At 51.6% G+C, this 17,645-nt stretch overlaps 8 protein-coding genes across 8 annotated transcripts; 2 read left to right on the forward strand and 6 right to left on the reverse strand.

Moving 5' to 3' along the window:
- Positions 1 to 823: 823 nt before the first annotated feature.
- Positions 824 to 1,265, reverse strand: KRP23_661 (uncharacterized protein; the record flags this gene model as incomplete). Its single annotated transcript, XM_067891588.1, has 3 exons — positions 824 to 845; positions 917 to 1,178; positions 1,247 to 1,265. The coding sequence occupies 3 exons, from the start codon at positions 1,263 to 1,265 to the stop codon at positions 824 to 826; spliced, it is 303 nt and encodes a 100-aa protein (XP_067751223.1).
- Positions 1,266 to 1,768: 503 nt separating this feature from the next.
- KRP23_662 (Protein FATTY ACID EXPORT 6) lies at positions 1,769 to 2,270 on the forward strand (the record flags this gene model as incomplete). The annotated part of the gene is made up of 2 exons (XM_067891600.1): positions 1,769 to 1,795; positions 1,935 to 2,270. 2 exons carry the CDS (start codon positions 1,769 to 1,771, stop codon positions 2,268 to 2,270), a joined length of 363 nt encoding a protein of 120 aa, XP_067751224.1.
- Positions 2,271 to 2,464: 194 nt separating this feature from the next.
- Positions 2,465 to 5,049, reverse strand: KRP23_663 (uncharacterized protein; the record flags this gene model as incomplete). The annotated part of the gene is made up of 2 exons (XM_067891611.1): positions 2,465 to 4,484; positions 4,562 to 5,049. 2 exons carry the CDS (start codon positions 5,047 to 5,049, stop codon positions 2,465 to 2,467), a joined length of 2,508 nt encoding a protein of 835 aa, XP_067751225.1.
- A 639-nt stretch (positions 5,050 to 5,688) lies between these two features.
- Positions 5,689 to 6,207, reverse strand: KRP23_664 (Multiprotein-bridging factor 1b; the record flags this gene model as incomplete). The annotated part of the gene is made up of 2 exons (XM_067891621.1): positions 5,689 to 5,999; positions 6,075 to 6,207. 2 exons carry the CDS (start codon positions 6,205 to 6,207, stop codon positions 5,689 to 5,691), a joined length of 444 nt encoding a protein of 147 aa, XP_067751226.1.
- Positions 6,208 to 6,461: 254 nt separating this feature from the next.
- Positions 6,462 to 6,751, forward strand: KRP23_665 (Small nuclear ribonucleoprotein G; the record flags this gene model as incomplete). Its single annotated transcript, XM_067891632.1, has 2 exons — positions 6,462 to 6,641; positions 6,701 to 6,751. 2 exons carry the CDS (start codon positions 6,462 to 6,464, stop codon positions 6,749 to 6,751), a joined length of 231 nt encoding a protein of 76 aa, XP_067751227.1.
- Positions 6,752 to 7,086: 335 nt separating this feature from the next.
- Positions 7,087 to 7,792, reverse strand: KRP23_666 (H/ACA ribonucleoprotein complex subunit GAR1; the record flags this gene model as incomplete). Its single annotated transcript, XM_067891643.1, has 2 exons — positions 7,087 to 7,565; positions 7,645 to 7,792. 2 exons carry the CDS (start codon positions 7,790 to 7,792, stop codon positions 7,087 to 7,089), a joined length of 627 nt encoding a protein of 208 aa, XP_067751228.1.
- A 3,386-nt stretch (positions 7,793 to 11,178) lies between these two features.
- KRP23_667 (uncharacterized protein) lies at positions 11,179 to 11,892 on the reverse strand (the record flags this gene model as incomplete). The annotated part of the gene is made up of 1 exon (XM_067891654.1): positions 11,179 to 11,892. The coding sequence occupies one exon, from the start codon at positions 11,890 to 11,892 to the stop codon at positions 11,179 to 11,181; it is 714 nt and encodes a 237-aa protein (XP_067751229.1).
- A 3,261-nt stretch (positions 11,893 to 15,153) lies between these two features.
- On the reverse strand, positions 15,154 to 17,379 carry KRP23_668 (uncharacterized protein; the record flags this gene model as incomplete). The annotated part of the gene is made up of 1 exon (XM_067891665.1): positions 15,154 to 17,379. The coding sequence occupies one exon, from the start codon at positions 17,377 to 17,379 to the stop codon at positions 15,154 to 15,156; it is 2,226 nt and encodes a 741-aa protein (XP_067751230.1).
- Between the last annotated feature and the right edge of the window lie 266 nt (positions 17,380 to 17,645).

A 17,645-nucleotide genomic window follows, 5' to 3' on the forward strand; every position in this document is an offset into this window, starting at 1 on the left:
AGCTTTGTCGATTGTGCTTTTAACTGATAGCGCACGGCTGGACATTGTCAGCGCTTCCACAGCAAATGCCGGCTGAGATCATTCAGTACTTGCTAAACACGAAGTCACGATGTAAGTTTACCGCTATAAGCGCACCGACCAGTGCGCGAGTTGGAATTGCTAGAAAGTCGACTGAATTGTATGTTCCTATAATGTCGTTTGATGACAAGTTTACTAGCAGTTCTTACGAACCGCGAATGTGGTGTGAATGAAACAGGGTTTTGCTGTTTTGGTTGACAGCTGCTCATGGTATATGTAGATTCTACATTGTAGAAGCAGCTCCTGCAGTACTACTTGAAATAATCCATTTCCAGAATTCCCAGGCAACGCTCGGCATAAGTATCGATTCCGTGCAAATTCGATAGCGACTTGGGTGTACACCGTCGCAGGGGGCAGCCTATCTACTCACGAGATTGTTGATCACTATCGTAGCCGATTTGACTACGATCCTTACACCTGCCTGCGGCCTCTTGCTGCGGGGATGGATAACTAACTACACACAATACAGAAATGTCGCACCTTCAAAGCTATGGTTATTCCAAACGGACAGCGCCATGGGCTGCTCGACGACTTTCCAACAGTCAACTACTGCAGCAATTCAATGAGCACAACGATAATATTTAGTACATCTCGCTGCTACAGTATGAGCAGCAACCAAGCACAACTTCCACGACATCCAGTTGTCCTCCCCAGTAGCAAAAGAATATAGCGGTTGCATTCACATTAAGAAACAACAGTTGGATGCTAGCACAGCACTAGCCCAACGCCGAGACCTCGCAGCCCCTCAACTGTAGCTCACCACCGGTCTGCTGACCGCAACAAAAACAACGAATCAGTCAACAGCCCTTCACAACCAAAAACCAACAGTTCCTCGTACTTGTCCAGCAGGCTCTGACGCTCGTCGGCTGTGGACCCACTGAGATCGTAACTCTCGAGCGCGTTCTTCCTCGTCTCCTTGTAGTAGACCACGGACGACACCACAAAGAGCGTTCCGTACAGACACGCAGACTCAAAGATGGGCGCGGGGCTTTCGACGCTCTTGCTGATTTTCATGTACTCGGGCTGTACTTTGACAAGGATCCCCACCAAGAAAAGGAACACGAAGCCGGCCAGCGACAGCAACGAGCACGTCAACGCGCCTGACAACAGTAGTAGAGACATCAAGTTGGAAACAGGTTATGATACATTAGTTGAAACTTGTGCTTACAGAACATCTTGTTGGCCATTTTTAACGGTTGAAGGCTGGCTCGAAAAACAGAGAGTGCGGGGCAATTGGTGGCGTTGAGTATCGAGAGAGAGGAGGAGGCCCAGAGGTGCTGGAACGCCGGGAAGCTGCGATGTGACCTTGGTCAGAGCTTTTCGGAATTGGATCTGAGTAGGTGGAAGAGGAGGGCCATGCGACGTTTCTAATCTCTAGGTGAGGATTGGCAGAAAACATTGACTATCAACTCGTTGATTGGTGGAAATGATGTGTCCTAAAATGAGCTGTGCAATTTGAATGGTATCCGGATACCGTGGCAATTTACGATAGAACTGTGTGGGAGAGCTGCCGAGCATATGTTAATACGGGACGCAGCTCTGTGAGAAATCAGCCAATCGAACGCCAGTTGAAGCCAGACAAATTTTGACCAATAGGACCCACTTCGTTACTCCATACTCACATCAAGTCAGTGTGCGCCACAACTCAAAAGTCCTCCAAGAGCATACTAGTGTGTAGTCCCGAGACAACATGTACGACTTCTGCCTCACGCTCCCGGTATGTCCCCGCTGCAACACCATAGCACCTTCCCTTCGTCTTCGTCTCCTCTACCCAACTATGCAACTCCTGTTTCTCACCGCTATCTAATACTCACGATATCCCCTATTCTCTACATTCCGGTGGTTTATTTCCACAGTATGGCATGTTGCTGGGCCTGGGCGGCGTCATCGGCTTTGTGAGCTCCGGCAGCTCCACATCCCTCGTGGCCGGCGGCCTGTCAGGCGCGTTCCTGACCTTCGTGGGCTACTGCAGCTACAACGAATATACGCAGAGCCCCGTGACATCCAAACTCTGGCCCGCCGTCTCGCTGGCGGTGGCAGCGCCGCTCACCGTCGTCATGGGCAACCGCTACAACAACACGGGCGCCTTCTTTCCGGCGGGCCTTGTGGCCGCCTCCAGCGCTGGCATGACCGTCTTCTACGTGTGGCTGCTGACCAAGACGAGCAAGCCGCAGTACAAGAAGAAGGCATAAGTGAGTAACTGCAGTGAAAGTTGTGGAGGTTCTGGCGCGGTTCGGTGTGCTATCTAGCTGATGGTCAAGGATGGAGACGTGGAAAATAGTTATGGTTGGAATTGAGCTGCTACTTTGATTGTAATGGAGCCTACGCTGTCGTTGCGTTCTTTTGTTTGAGATAGAAGACTGGATGGGAGGTTGATATCTGCTTTTCAGTAGAGCAAGACGTTGCGAGAGGACGGAAGCTGTCGTGGTCGTCGTCCGAGAGCGGTGGAGCTGGGCATCGAGTCGCTGGAGCTGCTGCTGTCGCTGGAGCTGGCAGTATTCGCCTTGGCAGACTTGTATTGCTGAGCGAAGGACACGATGTCACGCACGGCATTGGCAAGCCACTCGCGGTGCAGCGCGCTGGCTACTTGCAGGTCGAGCGAGCGCGTGGCTGTCACCAGGGACAGACACGACTCCGGGTCGACGGCGACGGCAGCTGCAGCCTTCTTGTTTCCGCGGCCAAACGTTCCCGCGCCAGCGATCAGCCTCGAGCTATCGGGCACCTCGATGACCTGAATCTCGTCGACTGCAAGGTATTCAATGCTGCGCTCACCGTGTTTGCGTCTCCAGCGTAGCTGAAGTGGTGAGGTCGGGTCGTACATCAGGCGCGATGCGTGAGGTCGACCGCGCCGACCAAACTTAGTCACAAGAGTGTCATTCACCACACTTGAAGCTAGCGTCAGCGTTACCGTGAGTCGCTGCTTGCGTGCTGTGAGTGCTCGGTGTTGCCTAGCACGCGATCCAATTTCGCGCTGTACCTGCTGCCCTAGGGCATTCAGCTGAGGGTACAATTCTTCTTTGGAGACCTCTTTGGCAGTATACTTGGACAAAAGAGAACGAAGGTGCGCCTTGGCCCATGGTAGCTCGTGCATCATTGACTTCACGTAGCGCAGCTGGCGCAGCATGATACCGTGCTGCGCGGGACCAAGCTCCATGAAGTTGACAGCGCTCATGAACGGCACGCGAATGCATCGGTCGTTCCAGTGCCAGACAACAATGTGGACAGGTTTTTTAGAGATCACAAGCTCCGGTACGCCATCGCTCGTGCGCTCACGTACACGCAACACCATTTGAGTTTGGGTCGACGGCACTGGGGATGGCGATGATGACGTGGATGGTGACCTCGGTGATCCGGATGAGGCCTTGTTTGGAGAGGCAGCAGTCATCCTCTTGCTACTGATGGCGAGGATCTGCTGCTTTGTGGCGGAAAAGCTTCTACTGTTGCGACGACTGAATGACACACTAGGGGCATTGATGTGGCATGCGGTCGTAGACTTACGACGTGCCGCCCAAAGCTGTTTGGAAGGCTTTGTGATGCTTGGCGAAGCGGACGCCCTTCCCATTTCAGCGCTCACAATTCGTGGACCTACGTTCAACGGTCCGAACCCAGCAAACGCGGTGCTTTTGAGTGGGCTGCGCTTCATGGAGAATGATTTACGCCGTAGTGGTACCGCACCGGTGATCTTCGAGTTCGGGCTGAACCTCCGATAGCTGTGCAGTGAAGGGCTTCGTGCTGATCCTGCCTCAGCTTCTTCATCTTCCAAAAGCTGGAGTAGCTCCTTTTCGGGGAATTGAAACTTCAGGCGCGAGTTTCGCTCTGCTGTCTTCGACGAGGTCTTACCCGTGACAGGGGTGCTTGGCTTGCTGCTCTCAGCGCTGTTGGAGGTTCCATTGCTTCCACGAGGAAGCCGGGGGACCTGGACACCCTTGACAGTAATGTTTGCGGTCAAAATTGGCAGCAGCGCCCGTAGACGGGGTGTAGCGACAGAAGATGGTGCACTCCTTTTCGCAGGTTTTACGTGCTCGACTAGCTCCTCAATCTCCGTGTCCTCGCGATGCGAGCTCTTGTCTCCATCGCTAGGCTTCGAGGATTCAGCATCGACATCTTCTCCATCTTCCGTTTGATTCGACGCTGAGTCCACAATGTCTTCGGTGATTCTGTAGCCGATATCGTCGTCACTGCCGAGAACCACGTCAATGTCAACCTCTGCTTCTCCCAATCTGCCGTACAAATCAGCATCATCTTCGATCTCCTGCTGCTGCGTTTCGTCGTCAACGCTGTCACCATTTTTCTGCTGGTCTTCGCTCGGATGCGAATAACCATGGTCGTCATCTTCAGGAACTTCGTGCTTGGCTGATCTAGCTACGCACTGCTGCACAAGATACACCAGTTCGTGGACCTGCGGGCTGGAAAGACAGTCATCGAAACGTGTGAGACCAAGCTGTACCCTTTCGTATCGTGATAAGCAAGCAGGTTTCCGTACTCTTTGGGGTAGTTACGACCCATTTCCTGCACCTGCATCAGCATTGCTGCCCAGAGGTTGGCGCGGTGATAGGTGCCGGCGTTAATGCCTCGGGTTTGGCTAACTTTCTTGGCCTGCTCGAGTTTAGCGTGCATCAGCAGCTCGGTAAGAGCCTCGCGACGTTCATACTTGGGGCATCGAGCAAGAGCGTCTTCCGCGGCATCAATAGCTTGCTGAACGATGTCAAGACAGTCGGCATGGTCGTCCAAGACCACAGTGGAGGAGATAATCGCCTTGTTTTGCTGGAAATTCCCCGCCTCGTTTTGACGAGGAGCGCGAGAAGCTTCCATCTTGGCGAACGACGACAGCGCGAGGAGAGTATCGTCGTCGCTTTCTAGTCCGTCGCTGTCGTAAGTTGGCACCTGAGCATTTCCTGAAACTGGAGGCGACGTTGGTCCGCTTCGGAATGCCACTCGGGGGCTGGAGGTGCTGGGATTGTTACTCGCCATGCCGAACTCGTGTATATGAAGCGCGACGGCGAGCAAGGCGCAAAATGACCGATTGCAGCCAGCACGCCCCAGTAGACTCGTTTCGAATGCGACGCTGTGGCAGGGCTCTAAATCCGAGTCTGAGCGCTGCCTCAATTGATTGATGGCTGCTGTATTGATGCTTTTAGCGACCTGCAAAGCACGTTCCCATCCTGCGCATAACTGCTTTCACCGTGGAGACACTCATGCGACGGAGCTACACAACGTTGCTAGTGGCCGGCCGAGGTATTAATATACAGCTCTACGTTGGCGCTGGAAACTCGGGTCGGAGAGCACCAGACCAGCAAACGGCTCCGCTGCTTTTAGCCAGCAGAGCACCGGCCCATCGTTTCCTTGCTGCCTTCGATCACTAAAGTGCGGCTTTGAGCACAAATGACGGTTACGCGGCAAGTTGAAGTTTGTGTACCCATTGTCACCCGAAGGCTCATCCGCTGGACACGTGTTCACGCTAGAAAACCATAAACTCGGGCCTGTTGGAGCTTTCATTATTTGTTGTTGATCAAATCTATATAGTACGACGCCCTGGCAACCTGAAACGAGGAGATTCGAGCTGTCAGAGACGCAGACACTGGTGTCTGCCTATCAAGACCTTCGCCAACCTTAGTTGGCCGGCGTCTTTTTCTTCTTGGGGCCGCGCGGGAGCTGAACACCCAGTGCGCGGTTTAGCTTGGAGATGATCTGTCCGTTAGGGATGGCGCGGCCAGACTCGTAGTCGGCGATGACCTGCGGCTTCTCGTTGATGAGCGTGCCCAGCTGCTTCTGGTTCATCTTCTTGGCCGTACGGGCCTTCATCAGCGCCTGCGACAGGCTGCGGTCCACGGCGTCGTGCTTAAAATTGTCCGTGTCCTCCTCCAGCTTGCGCATGTTCACGCCGACGCCGCTGTGCGCACCCTTGTTGGAGCCCGCGCCGTCTGTCATAGTTAATAAAACCCAGTCAGATCCAACGATCCGGATGGGTGATAGAAAAGATCAATAAAGCCACATACACTTGGTCTCAGTAACGACGTTGCCGGTGCGACGGGCGCTGTTCAGCGCCTGCTGCTTGGCAGCACCACGAGGGGGCGCGCGGCTTCCCCAGCCGGCTGATTCCCAGTCCTGTCCCTGTGAAAAGTTGCTCATACTGCTTCTATCTCCCTTGGTGCTTGCTGCTCGCTGCTTGCGCTTGAAATTACGAAGTGAGGCTTGTGGGCGGTTACGTATAGGGGGCCGCCGACCTTCACTCTGGCTTCGAGAACGTTTTGTGGACATGTCGCATACGAGATCGGACCATAGTGAAGTCGAGTGTTATCGGAGTCGCGTGTATCACACCAATCTGGTGTGCAGGTCGTGTGGACGATAGATCCTCACAAGCAGTGGACTGAAGGCGAGACAGCATGGTCAAGACGGCAGGCCCCGACCTTAAGCGATACATGGACAAGCGGCTGAGCCTCAAACTCAACGGGAACCGCAAGGTGTCGGGCGTGCTGCGTGGCTTCGACCAGTTCATGAACGTGACACTGGACGAGACGGTCGAGGAGGTCTCGGCCACGGAATCCAACCGCATTGGCATGGTGGTGTGTACTGTACGGTCTCTTTATTTTATTGGGTCTCTCTAATGTGATATGCGTGTCAGGTCATTCGAGGCAACAGCATCGTGCAGTTCGAGTGTCTGGAGCGCATTTAAACGACGTAGTGAGGCGGCAGCTGGACGAATCCTCTATGGCGCTACCTAGTATATATCGTTTTGACCTCGACGTCCCTGGTGTCTTCTGTGCACGCGTGCTGCTTCATATGGAGGTGAATATTTTGTGCAGAACTCCGAGCAACGACAAGGCAGACATTCCTGCAGATCTTGTCCGGCGTGATCCGACTCGCCACGCATACGAAACACGGTGTCCAAGGGGGACATCAACTCTTGGACCGTTGAAACATGCAAGCGTGGTGTTTTTTGTTTTGCTTTTCCCAGTGAAGTTACAATCATAATCTACTTTGGAGGCTAGCGGGAAGCGATCCAGATCTCTAATAGCGCCCACGGCCACCTCCAAAGCCCCGGCCGCCACCGCGACCGCCTCCACGTCCACCAAAGCCTCCGCCACGGCCTCCGAAGCCGCCGCGTCCTCCACCACGTCCCCCAAAGCCTCCGCCACGGCCTCCGAAGCCGCCGCGACCTCCTCCACGTCCACCACGAGCTCCGCCACGGCCACCGCGACCACCAGCACCCGCCGGCTTCTTACCGGGTTTCTCGGTGAACCGGCTGAGAGGCAGCAGCTTGTCGGGACTGATGAAGACCTTGTCTCCGAGCTGGAACGACGTGGCCGACACGCCCGAGTCGGGCTTAACGGTGAACATGACTTCGTTGATAGAGCCGAGGATCTCGTCCACCTTGCCGATGCGCGTCTTGTTCTCAAGGAAGGCGCCGGCGTTGAAGTACGGCACCTTGTCGTTCGTGCTCTTGTACACCATCTCGTTCTCGCACGCGTGCATGAAGGAGCCCAGCTCTGAAGGATAAAGAAGATGGCAACACGTCAATAACCCGTCGTTATATTCCCAATGCGATGTTTCATTCGGTTCACGCACCTACGACGAAAGACGGCGGGCCTTCGGGCTCACGGAAGCCGCCGCGACCGCCTCCACGCCCTCCGAAGCTTCCTCCACGCCCTCCGAAGCTGCCTCCACGTCCACCGCGTCCTCCACGAGCGCCTCCGCGTCCACCACGAAACGACATGATCTCTACTGGTGCTGCCTCCTGACTGCAATTGATGAGCACTGTTCGATGGCGAGGAGCTCCGTTCAGCCAACCGATGGTTGGCGTCAGATTGGTCCGATTTTCGACGAATCACAGAGAAAGAGGGAAAATCTGATTGGATATTATTGACGCTTGGAATTTGTAGGATGTTAGAATGAATGTCGGTGTTGAAGTGAGTCTACCCCTCCTTGCAAACCACCGATCGCTGAGCTGGGGTGGAGGCCAATACGAAAATAAGACTTAGAACATGCGCATCCAGTCGGCGAATGGCTAGCGCACTCGTGACGATACTGATCATTGCCGTCTTCGACTTGAGAGGGAGTTTCGTTTTCGTAACAGGCAAACACTCTCCGTCGTGGGCTGAGAGAGGCCACTTCCTCCTCATCAAATGGTTGGTCATCCGGTGATCTAAACTCCAACTCGACAAGCTCTCGGGACATTAGTAGACTACGGTCGGCCATACATAACGTTCAGTCCGATACACATGTAGAACCGAAAATCCAAATTGTCTTGGTAGGCCAGCGAAGTGACTCATCATGAGATGACACGACGACACCGAGTTTCGATAAAGAGTTCTTGCAGATCTGGACATGCGGCGAATAACGCGGCGAGGTCCACTTGATTGGGGTTGTCCTTGTCTTCTTCAAGCGATAAGCAGCGAAGGGCACAAGTGATCATCGCTAGCAGGTCCATCAACAGTTCAGTATTTTCCACCGTGACATGTTGTAGCCGTTTCCGTTGAACCACTGCGTTCCCAGAATCCGGAGTAGATTAAATGTTGCCACCAAGTTTTGCCTTGCTAGCCCCGTACCCAGGAACGACCACTGCACAATTATCTTCATGAGCAAGATTACAAAGGGCTCGACAGCGATAATCCCCGGTACCCCGCAAATTGTGTTATTGTTGCTTGCCAATCTACAGAGCGGCAGTTCGGTGTCCGCACTGATATCGACGAACCCATACTGAGCAGAGGTTGCTGGGGTCGTCTCCAACACTGGTTGAGGATAGTTGGTTCTCAATACTGCCTAGATGGCCAACAAATCAGGATTGTCAGTCCCCCTCTTGATATTCCAACTGTCTGTACTTAGACGCTCGAGGCTCCACAGCAAATTGCATACATTAGCCATGACCACCGCTCAGCACTCAAATCTTGAAGTCCGATAAATCTGCATCCGATGAGAACTCGGCGACTGCATAGCAGGTTGCTGTAAGCACCGTGTCGGGTACAGGGAAGCAGCGCGAATCTAGCTTGCCATATTCCTCTCGACTTGGTACAAGTGGAACTTCCCTGCAGTCTCCCGCCACTACACTCAATGAGCAACCACTAATTAATCTGTTCAAACCGATATTCATCGTAACTTGTGGAATGTCTATTGTAACACGACCGACGTTCAGCGAAAACATTGATGAGGCTGTCCGCGCCAGTGCTGCTACCAACTCCACGGATCAAGTAGACGTATCCAATTTCGACATCGACGCCCCCATGAATGCACATGGTGTACAAGGTAGACGTCGCTGCTGCAACATCCCCATTAATTTAGCCCCACCTCCCATAACACGCAGTTGAACCGCAGGAGGAACGCACTAAACATTTCCCGAAATCCTGTCAGGAACGACCTTAGTGTATCAACAGATTTGTTAAAGTCCTGGCTGCCTATAACATGCGAACCAGAGAAATTACAGGTCCAACGGCTTGTTAAACCATTTTCGATAACCTTCTTGTTAGTCGTCTTAATGTTTCTAGCCTCTCCAATGCCGCTCGATAATCCGGAGAGTAACTCGTTGGGCCTTCGGGAAAACCTAGGAGAACACCCCAAGAGACTGGTTTGCAGTTGGATCGTCGCATGCTGCATGTAGAACCCCCACGGGATATAGCCGCCATCCCGGATAATAGTACCCGCTGCCAACTCTTGTGGGGGGGAAAGAAGTCAGTGAATGCTCGATTGCTCACGAACAAGAGAGCAGTAACTAGTGTGCCAAGGATCCGATTCCGACGACATCAAAGTAAGATCGAAAAATACGAGGTATACAGTCGAAGATAGCGGGGGAAGGGGGCATTCCGTCAATCGACTGTACCACGAGTATTGGATATTACCTGTGAACTGGCTGAGTCGAGAAGTTAACATTCTTCGAGGTAAATCGTGTGCACTCTTCCTCTCACAAGTATGGCAAAATGACACCATACGATACAAAATCATGGAGCGAGATAGCTGAAGTCACTGTGAGCTTGTATAAGTGCCAAGCCCGCGAATCCAGAAGGAAGTCCACGGATGCGTCATCACTGTTAGCTGCACTAAGAGCGATCCTCTTTGTGCGTTGCCGAGAGTCCTTTTCGGATTGTTTACGGTCCGAAATTCAGCTAAAAGACTCAAAACGCTATGGGGGTAACATTTGTTGAGCAATAGGCCGACATGAGCTTTGGTGACAATGCAGTGAGCTCTGTTTGATGTCTGCATACGAAGGCATGAGTTTTCAGATCAGCTACTGCATACATCAGAAGCACAAGGGGCGATTGAGCGGTTTAAACGAGAAATCGGGTGCTTAGTGCAGTCACTGGCCACAAATGCACTATCGTTCTGCGTCACCTCGAAAAAAGCAATACTGTACCAATCGATGAAGTTGGTAGCTTAAATCATCCACACAGATCGTCTTGTATCCTGCACGTTTTTAGTCGAGCAACCACTCATTTTTTCCTATCCACACACCGCACTCCCCTCTTTAAACGAAAACGTTGAGGACCGCGGTCACCATTGAACTTTGATGGTGGAACGAGACATCGATGAAAGCCCTTGTGAACTGAAATACCGCATCCCTCCCCACCGCTGTTGCAGATATATTGTAGTCTAAGGTCGATATAGTCCCCCAACCGGACAGCCGGCAATGACGAATTCAATGCGTTCTTTCGCTTCGGTCAACTGAGGTGAGGTCCTTTACTCTTACCCTGGTGTCCTGGTTTGTGAGAGCTGGTGTGGCGAACAACACGACGGTAACGCGGAGGGGGGATTGGTTTGACCTGTATTGTACGGCTAAAACCACAGAAGGCTTGAACGATTGATAGATAGTAAAATGCAATGTGGGAAATACATTAATCGCTTAAGCTGGTCCCTAGTTCACAGCACCCTTGGTGCTCGTTACATCTAGCCACCTCAAAAAATGCAGGTAGTTTGTCATCCGTCCTACAAATCGACTAACAACGCACCTACTGTCGGCTTTCCTCGACATGAGCACTCGGAGTGTCGCTGTCACCTGCAACCACGTCTGTTTGACGTTATGGTAGCATAATCGATTTCACAGAGTTGCAACTCGCTTGGACCACTGCTACTTCAACAATGTTCAGGTTTGCTTCAGCACAACTCTATTCGCGACTACTGGAGCGCGAGAATTGTCACCATGACAAAAGTCAGCAAACGGCCAATCTTGAATCCGACTGGAGTGCTGTCTGAAGCCACCACTGTTGGTGGGGCTGAAGTCTCTTCATCCACTGAGCTCGCCAAAATTTGCTCCGACGAGGATGCTTCGATCGATTGATCGGCAGATGTCTGACTGGACGAAGAGGAAGTGCTCACAAACGATTCCTCCTGTGAGCTTGTCGTAGTATCTTCCACGCCGTCCATCGCCGAGTTACTCGTCGTGAAATCTTCAGACGAGCTTGTGCTGGCCAAAGACGACGACCCATCGTCAAACGTCATCGATAGTTCGATCGAACAAAGTGCACATTGATCACTTCCATCTCCTTCGCAGTACGGATACATGGCTCCCTCTGGAAACTCCAGTTCGAAGCAACTCGAATCAGAAAATTCAACGCGGACTCTGTCCCAGAACACATCGTCTGAGCACTCCCAAACACCGATATCTTCGTCAGGAACATCAGGAAAGGTGATACAATCACAGTTGTCGTCTGGGTAAACTGCGTAGGAGAGCGCTGTGAGAGCAACTTGCTCCTGATCCTCGGAAGTTGCGGAGCTGAAATCACGCAAGGACCCGTCCCCAGCTTCATCAGTCGTTGCATTCACTCCGGTAGCAATGTTCTCCGAGGGTGTAAATGTCCGCCTTCGAAGGAAATCTTGTCTTCGGGACATCGCTGAAGCAAATGCGAAGTCCTTTTGCTGTCTGGTCGCAGCCTCTGACCGTTGGTATATCGGTTGGCTCTTGTAATCAACATTTGTAGATGCAATTGTTCGACTTGAGTAGCTTGGGTTGGTACTGTAGCGAATAGTAGGATTGCTCACAATGAAAGGAGGCATTGAAGCCGCGGTAGTCGAGTTAATACAACAAGAGCTGTGCAATGAACACGACGGAGGAAAATCGGAACTGAGTTCCTCGCCGTATCAATGTTTGCTTGTTCAGTGAATGCCCCCCCCACCTTAAATTATGAACCTATGTACTTTCCTTTTAGATAAACGCACACCTGAACCTCTCCAGTTTTGAATGATTTGTAGCTGTAGGCTATGGATGTTACCGTTGGCTAAACTGGTGGTTTGTGGTCAGCGCACCAACCTCAGTCTCGTTAAAAGTGTGCGTTGATGCAACGTGCCTTCTACCAAAGTACCAAACATGAGTTTGACTATAAACATGTAGCTCCAGCTTCCACACTTGCATTATCCTATCGACGCCGAGTTTGCCAACCATGACATCGCTCACCTCGTGCTTCAAGACCTCGTTTGGATCGACAGTTAGTGTTACGGTTCTCACAGCCTGGAACTACCTTGTGAACTCATGCAAGCGGACTACAACAACCAGACTTCTGGAGGCGTGCGCGAGTGGATATTCAAGTGGTGTTGAGCTAGCCCTTCAACAGGGAGCTTATGTCGACGCGGAACGTGAAGACGGATGGAAGGCTCTACATATAGCGGCCCAGTTCGGATACGACGAGATCGCTTGTATGCTACTACGATGCAAAGCAACTGTCAACGCAAAAACACCATTGGGCTCGACAGCACTGAAAGTTGCCTCGGATGGGGGACACTTGGCAGTCGTCCAGTTACTCCTGCAAGCTGGTGCAGATATTGATATACCTGGAGATGACGGCTACACGCCCCTGGTTGCTGCTACGGCAAAAGGCCATACTGACGTTGTCAAGTATCTAGTTAGGAGCAAGGCCAACCTTGACATTCCACAAAACGATGGCTTCACAGCTTTAAGCATGGCGTGCTGTCTCGGTTTCCTTGAGATTGCAGAAACACTTTTACTGGGTGGCGCAAACGCAAATTTGGCAGACAATGAAGGCTGGACCGTTCTTATGAGTGCTGCCGAGAACAATCATACCGGTATCATTCGTCTACTTATTGGGAACAACGTGGATATCAATGCTAAAGGACATAAGCAAGTAACCGCGTTGAGGATTGCGGCCGAATTTGGTCATGCAGAGTCTGTACGGGCGTTAATCGAGGGCGGTGCATTGATTGATGAACCTCGTGACGACGGTACCACAGCTCTTTTCATTGCAGCCGAAAGGGGTCATACCGACATCGTCCAGTGGCTGGTGAACAAAAGAGCAAACCCGGACATACAGTCAAACACAGGAGCCACGGCACTCTTGATGGCAGCTATGTACAATCATCTGGAGGTGCTCCGCATCCTCTTGGACGTGGGGGCCAACGTGAATCTAGAAGATTGCTGTGGTTGGACTGCACTCTCGATGGCATATTTCTCTGGTTATCCCCAGCTAGTACAGCTCATTCTGGAGAAGCATCCATCTTCAATGGTAGAATTAACTGTTTGATCCAGCGTTAACTTGAAACCCAACTTTTAAATGAGAGATTTGTCTTTACCTGAGTCGTAGTTCACCACGTTATGGTCTCTAGTGAAGGTTTGTAAGGTTCGTCGAAATAGAAAACAGTATCGACATGGGGTAACACAATCCGTAGTGCTCTATCACGAGTTCGTTTGGTTGATTATTTACCCGTATTGAAACAGTATATGCGCAGACATAACTCGTGCACTTGCCGAAACAAGAACTTGACATTCTTTCGAGGTACGTCGTGTGCAGGCTTCCATCTTGTTCTCAAGAGTATGGCAATATGACACCACAGAATACAAAACCATGAATCGAGATAGCTGAAGTCACTGTGGGCTCGTACAGTTATATGTGCCAAGCACGCTAACTCAGAAATTGACGGATCGGTCATCATCAATGCGTTAGTTTGCTGCACTATAGATGACATCCTTTTTGTGCACTGCTGAGTACTTTTCGGGGCGTGTTGAGTAACAACAAAACCTGTTTACTGAATGTCGGAGCGTACAGGATTTACTCGTTTGCTTGGCGTTTGCTGAGCAAAGGCCGACATGAGATTTGAAGACAGTGCAGCAGGCGTTTGAATCCAGTTAGCAGCAACAAATTCAACACTCTCTGAAAATTCAAGCCACAATATTTTAGAAGCCGGAGAATGCTGTGTCCCTTAGTAGATGCTCGTACGAGCGACACAGGCTCAAGAGTGACCGCATCTCCTATAGGAGACCAGCACGTATCAGAACAACAACCAAAATGCCCATGAAGTCGAATTGGGCTTTCAGCACAATTTACTCGGCTGGTACCAAACGCGATGAAAATGCCTCCCTTCCACTTGAAGCTGCTCTGTCGTTACACTGCCAAGAAAAATCAAACGAATCCACATGTATGCTTCTGCGCCGCCTCGAAAAACAGCAATAGTACTGTACCAATTGATGATGCTGGTTTGGATTATATAGCGTCGTAGCGGAAATCATCCACATACATCGTCTCTAGCAATCACTCATTTTTGATTTCCATACACTTCACTCCTCTCACTAGAACGACATATCCAAGGACCTCGGTAGATATTAACGGTGGAACGAGGCACCGATGAAAGTCGTTGTGAAGTCCAAAATACCGTATTCGTCTCCAACCCTGGATATCGCTGTCGTTTCAGGGCGATGCATACGGCACTGACGAACTTATAGGTTCTTGCACTTCAGTGATGACCGGGATGAACACTGTTTCCTTCCCCGCTAGGGAACAATATTTTGTGTTGTAACTTGCACTAACCGGGCCGAGAACCATGTGAAATCGTCCGTGTTATTCACGACACCAAATTGATCAATTCCGTCTTGTTCGAGTTGTGACGATCATTTACCCGACTCGCCCGTTCGAACGCATTGCTATAACCAGCGTCATACTCGGATTTTTGAGATCGTCCGGTAGCAGCGGTAAACAGCGGATCTGCAAGGCGGGGAGTCCTGTCTCGAGTGGGTCCCATAAAACGCTACGATTTCCGATTGAAGGGGTTGAAATTGGCGATCTTGTGCGCTAACTTGATTTTCAAAACGGCAACTACTGCACTGAGATTTACTACGAATTTATAAACGATGGCTGGATTAAGATACTACGAGAAACTCACACGAACTGATCGACGCTTCGGTGTGGCGGCGAATGCAATGATGAAGCCCATGATAATTTCATTGAGGCGGTGCACAGCCTCGGCTTGATTCGTGTGTTTACCTTCTACGACACTGATGATTCCAGCCTTGGATTTAAGAGGGAGCTTCTCCTTCGTGACAGCCAAGTAGTCACCGTTGCGGGAAGTGAGGGCGTCGGCGTACCGGGTAGCATCGCGCATGGATCTTGGAAACGTCATCTCAAGCTCCGCCAATTCTCGAGAGATTCTGTGCGTGGGGTCACTCAAGCAATCTGTAAGCCCAACCACCTCTTCAGTGCTCTGTATACTCAATTTCCTGACCCCCCAGTTGTGCAGCTCTTCGGTTGAAGAAATGATGACCTCAAAGTTTGCAAGACACAACTCCTCGAGGTGGGGGCAAGCGGCAGCAACGTCATCAAGCATTATGTGGCGACGCCTGCCCGTCCAAAACATCCCCAGACTCAGCGAACGTAGATTCTTGCCGATTGATTCCAGCAGATTTGGCACCAAGGTATGGTTCTCAATTTCGAAGAACTCCAATGAAAGAGATCGCAAACCACTCGACTGGCCGCCCTGAAATCGACTTATCACCGGTTCATCAGGCACAAACTTGTTCGCTTCATCGCCAGGTTTTAGCTGGCAGAGTCCGTAACCCGGTACAACAACCTCAGCCTCACCATTAGCGTCTGATTCATCGCATCGGGCTCGACAGCGGCAACTTCTTGACATCACAAGCATGGTAGTGTCCACAGTTTCCACTCCAATCGGTCGCAATTCGGTTCCTTCCTGGACATCGATATACCCGTAGACTGGTTGTTGATATTGCAGCCGCTGCGTTGGCGGGAAGTTCCTCGCCAGAGCTGTAGCAACTGATCCTATGGTTGACCTTGCCAAATGAATGTTGGTGATTTTGGCTGACTGAATAGACGAGTTGGAAGCGCTGCTCCACAACGCATACGCTAGCCATCCCCAGCGATAATGATTCAACGACGGGTTACGGTCGCCGATGGTGCCCATACGTAAAGTCAGCTCCTCCACAGACGATGACTCGGCGATTGCGGAGCATATCCCGGCCGGTCGGCAGGTAGAATGACCAGCAAAGGTCACCTGCAAGTCACCGATCCCTCCATTTCGATGAATTGGACTACGTTTATCCCCAGTTGGCTTACACGTTGATTGACCATACACCAAAGTGCTCAGCATGAAGCCAGCATCCGTTAGAGCCTCCCCTGGCTGCATCAGATCCATGGCTTCATCGAGGTAGAGTCGGAAAGTCTTCAAGTTCATATAAGCGAGCGCGTTGGTAAGCTCCGCTGACCCAGAAGCTGAAAACATGGGCTTCAACGCCTCAACTGTCTGAGGTGCGAGATTGGGCGGCGTCTGCTCCCACGTTCTCAGCATCTTCGCGCTATCACCAACAGCACACAACTGTACCACCGACGGCACCTTGATCTCAAACAGCTTTCGGAGCTGGTGCGAGAAGGAATCCACCGTCGACAAGTCACTTTCGCACTTGTTTTCCTCGTGAACTTGAGCTCCTTTCGTCGGAATCGCAGCATGCTCCGCCGTCCATTCAATGACACTACTTGCATCTCCCCACTCCGCCTTCGCCCGTCGTCCCATAAAGTCACACAACGCTCCAGTTACCTGCTTCCTCATAATCTCCAACGCGTCCATCGCGCCCCGAAATTCGGTCGAATACTCCATTGGGTCATCAAGACAGCCGAACAATGTCCCCCACGTCACCGCCGCCTCGTTCGCCACAATATCCTCCGACCCTAATGTCCCCACTAAGTAGCACTCCCAAACCGGGAACACAAAAATGTAGTCGGGGGTGAACAAATCGTCGAAATTGTCAGCAACCACCACAAACTCCGCCACCAATTCCAGGAACGCCGCCCTGCTCACCGTCGCCAGAACATTGAAAATCTCCACGGCCTCTCGAATTCCTTGGACTTTCACCCGATCACGTCGAATTGCTGCATTTGCAGGGAACGGGATGGGGATCGAGCACCGACCGCCCAGAGCTTGGTAACCCTTGGGCAGCGATGGCCAGCAGCGAACCGAAGCGTGCACAGGCAGGTTGGATGCTCGAAAGTCTCGGGAATTGCTGGAATCCAGACTGTCGTGCAGAGTTTTGCATTCTTGCAGCATTTGTCGCCACGGCCTCAGAAACGCCCACTTGTCGTCCATCTTGCGAAATGAATTGTGAGGTGGAGAACTGTATAATTCCTCTTCCACACATCGACGATGGCACTCGAGTCCGACGTGCAGGAACAGCTTGCACTTCACCTTATGGAATGCGTCTTCAAGTTGACTTGTCATACAAGTTGCGCGTATGTTGCGGTAATACCTTGAACTTTGGTGACGCAACATTATAGCCGACATCTTTACTGTAGTCATTCAACACCTTTTACTGTGAATAATGCCGCGCAAATGGGTGTTCCTGAAGCCTTGGC

Source organism: Phytophthora ramorum (assembly GCF_020800215.1).
Source record: "Phytophthora ramorum isolate Pr-102 chromosome Unknown Phyram_PR-102_s0001, whole genome shotgun sequence".
In the NCBI taxonomy this organism is placed as follows: Eukaryota; Oomycota; class Peronosporomycetes; order Peronosporales; family Peronosporaceae; genus Phytophthora; species Phytophthora ramorum.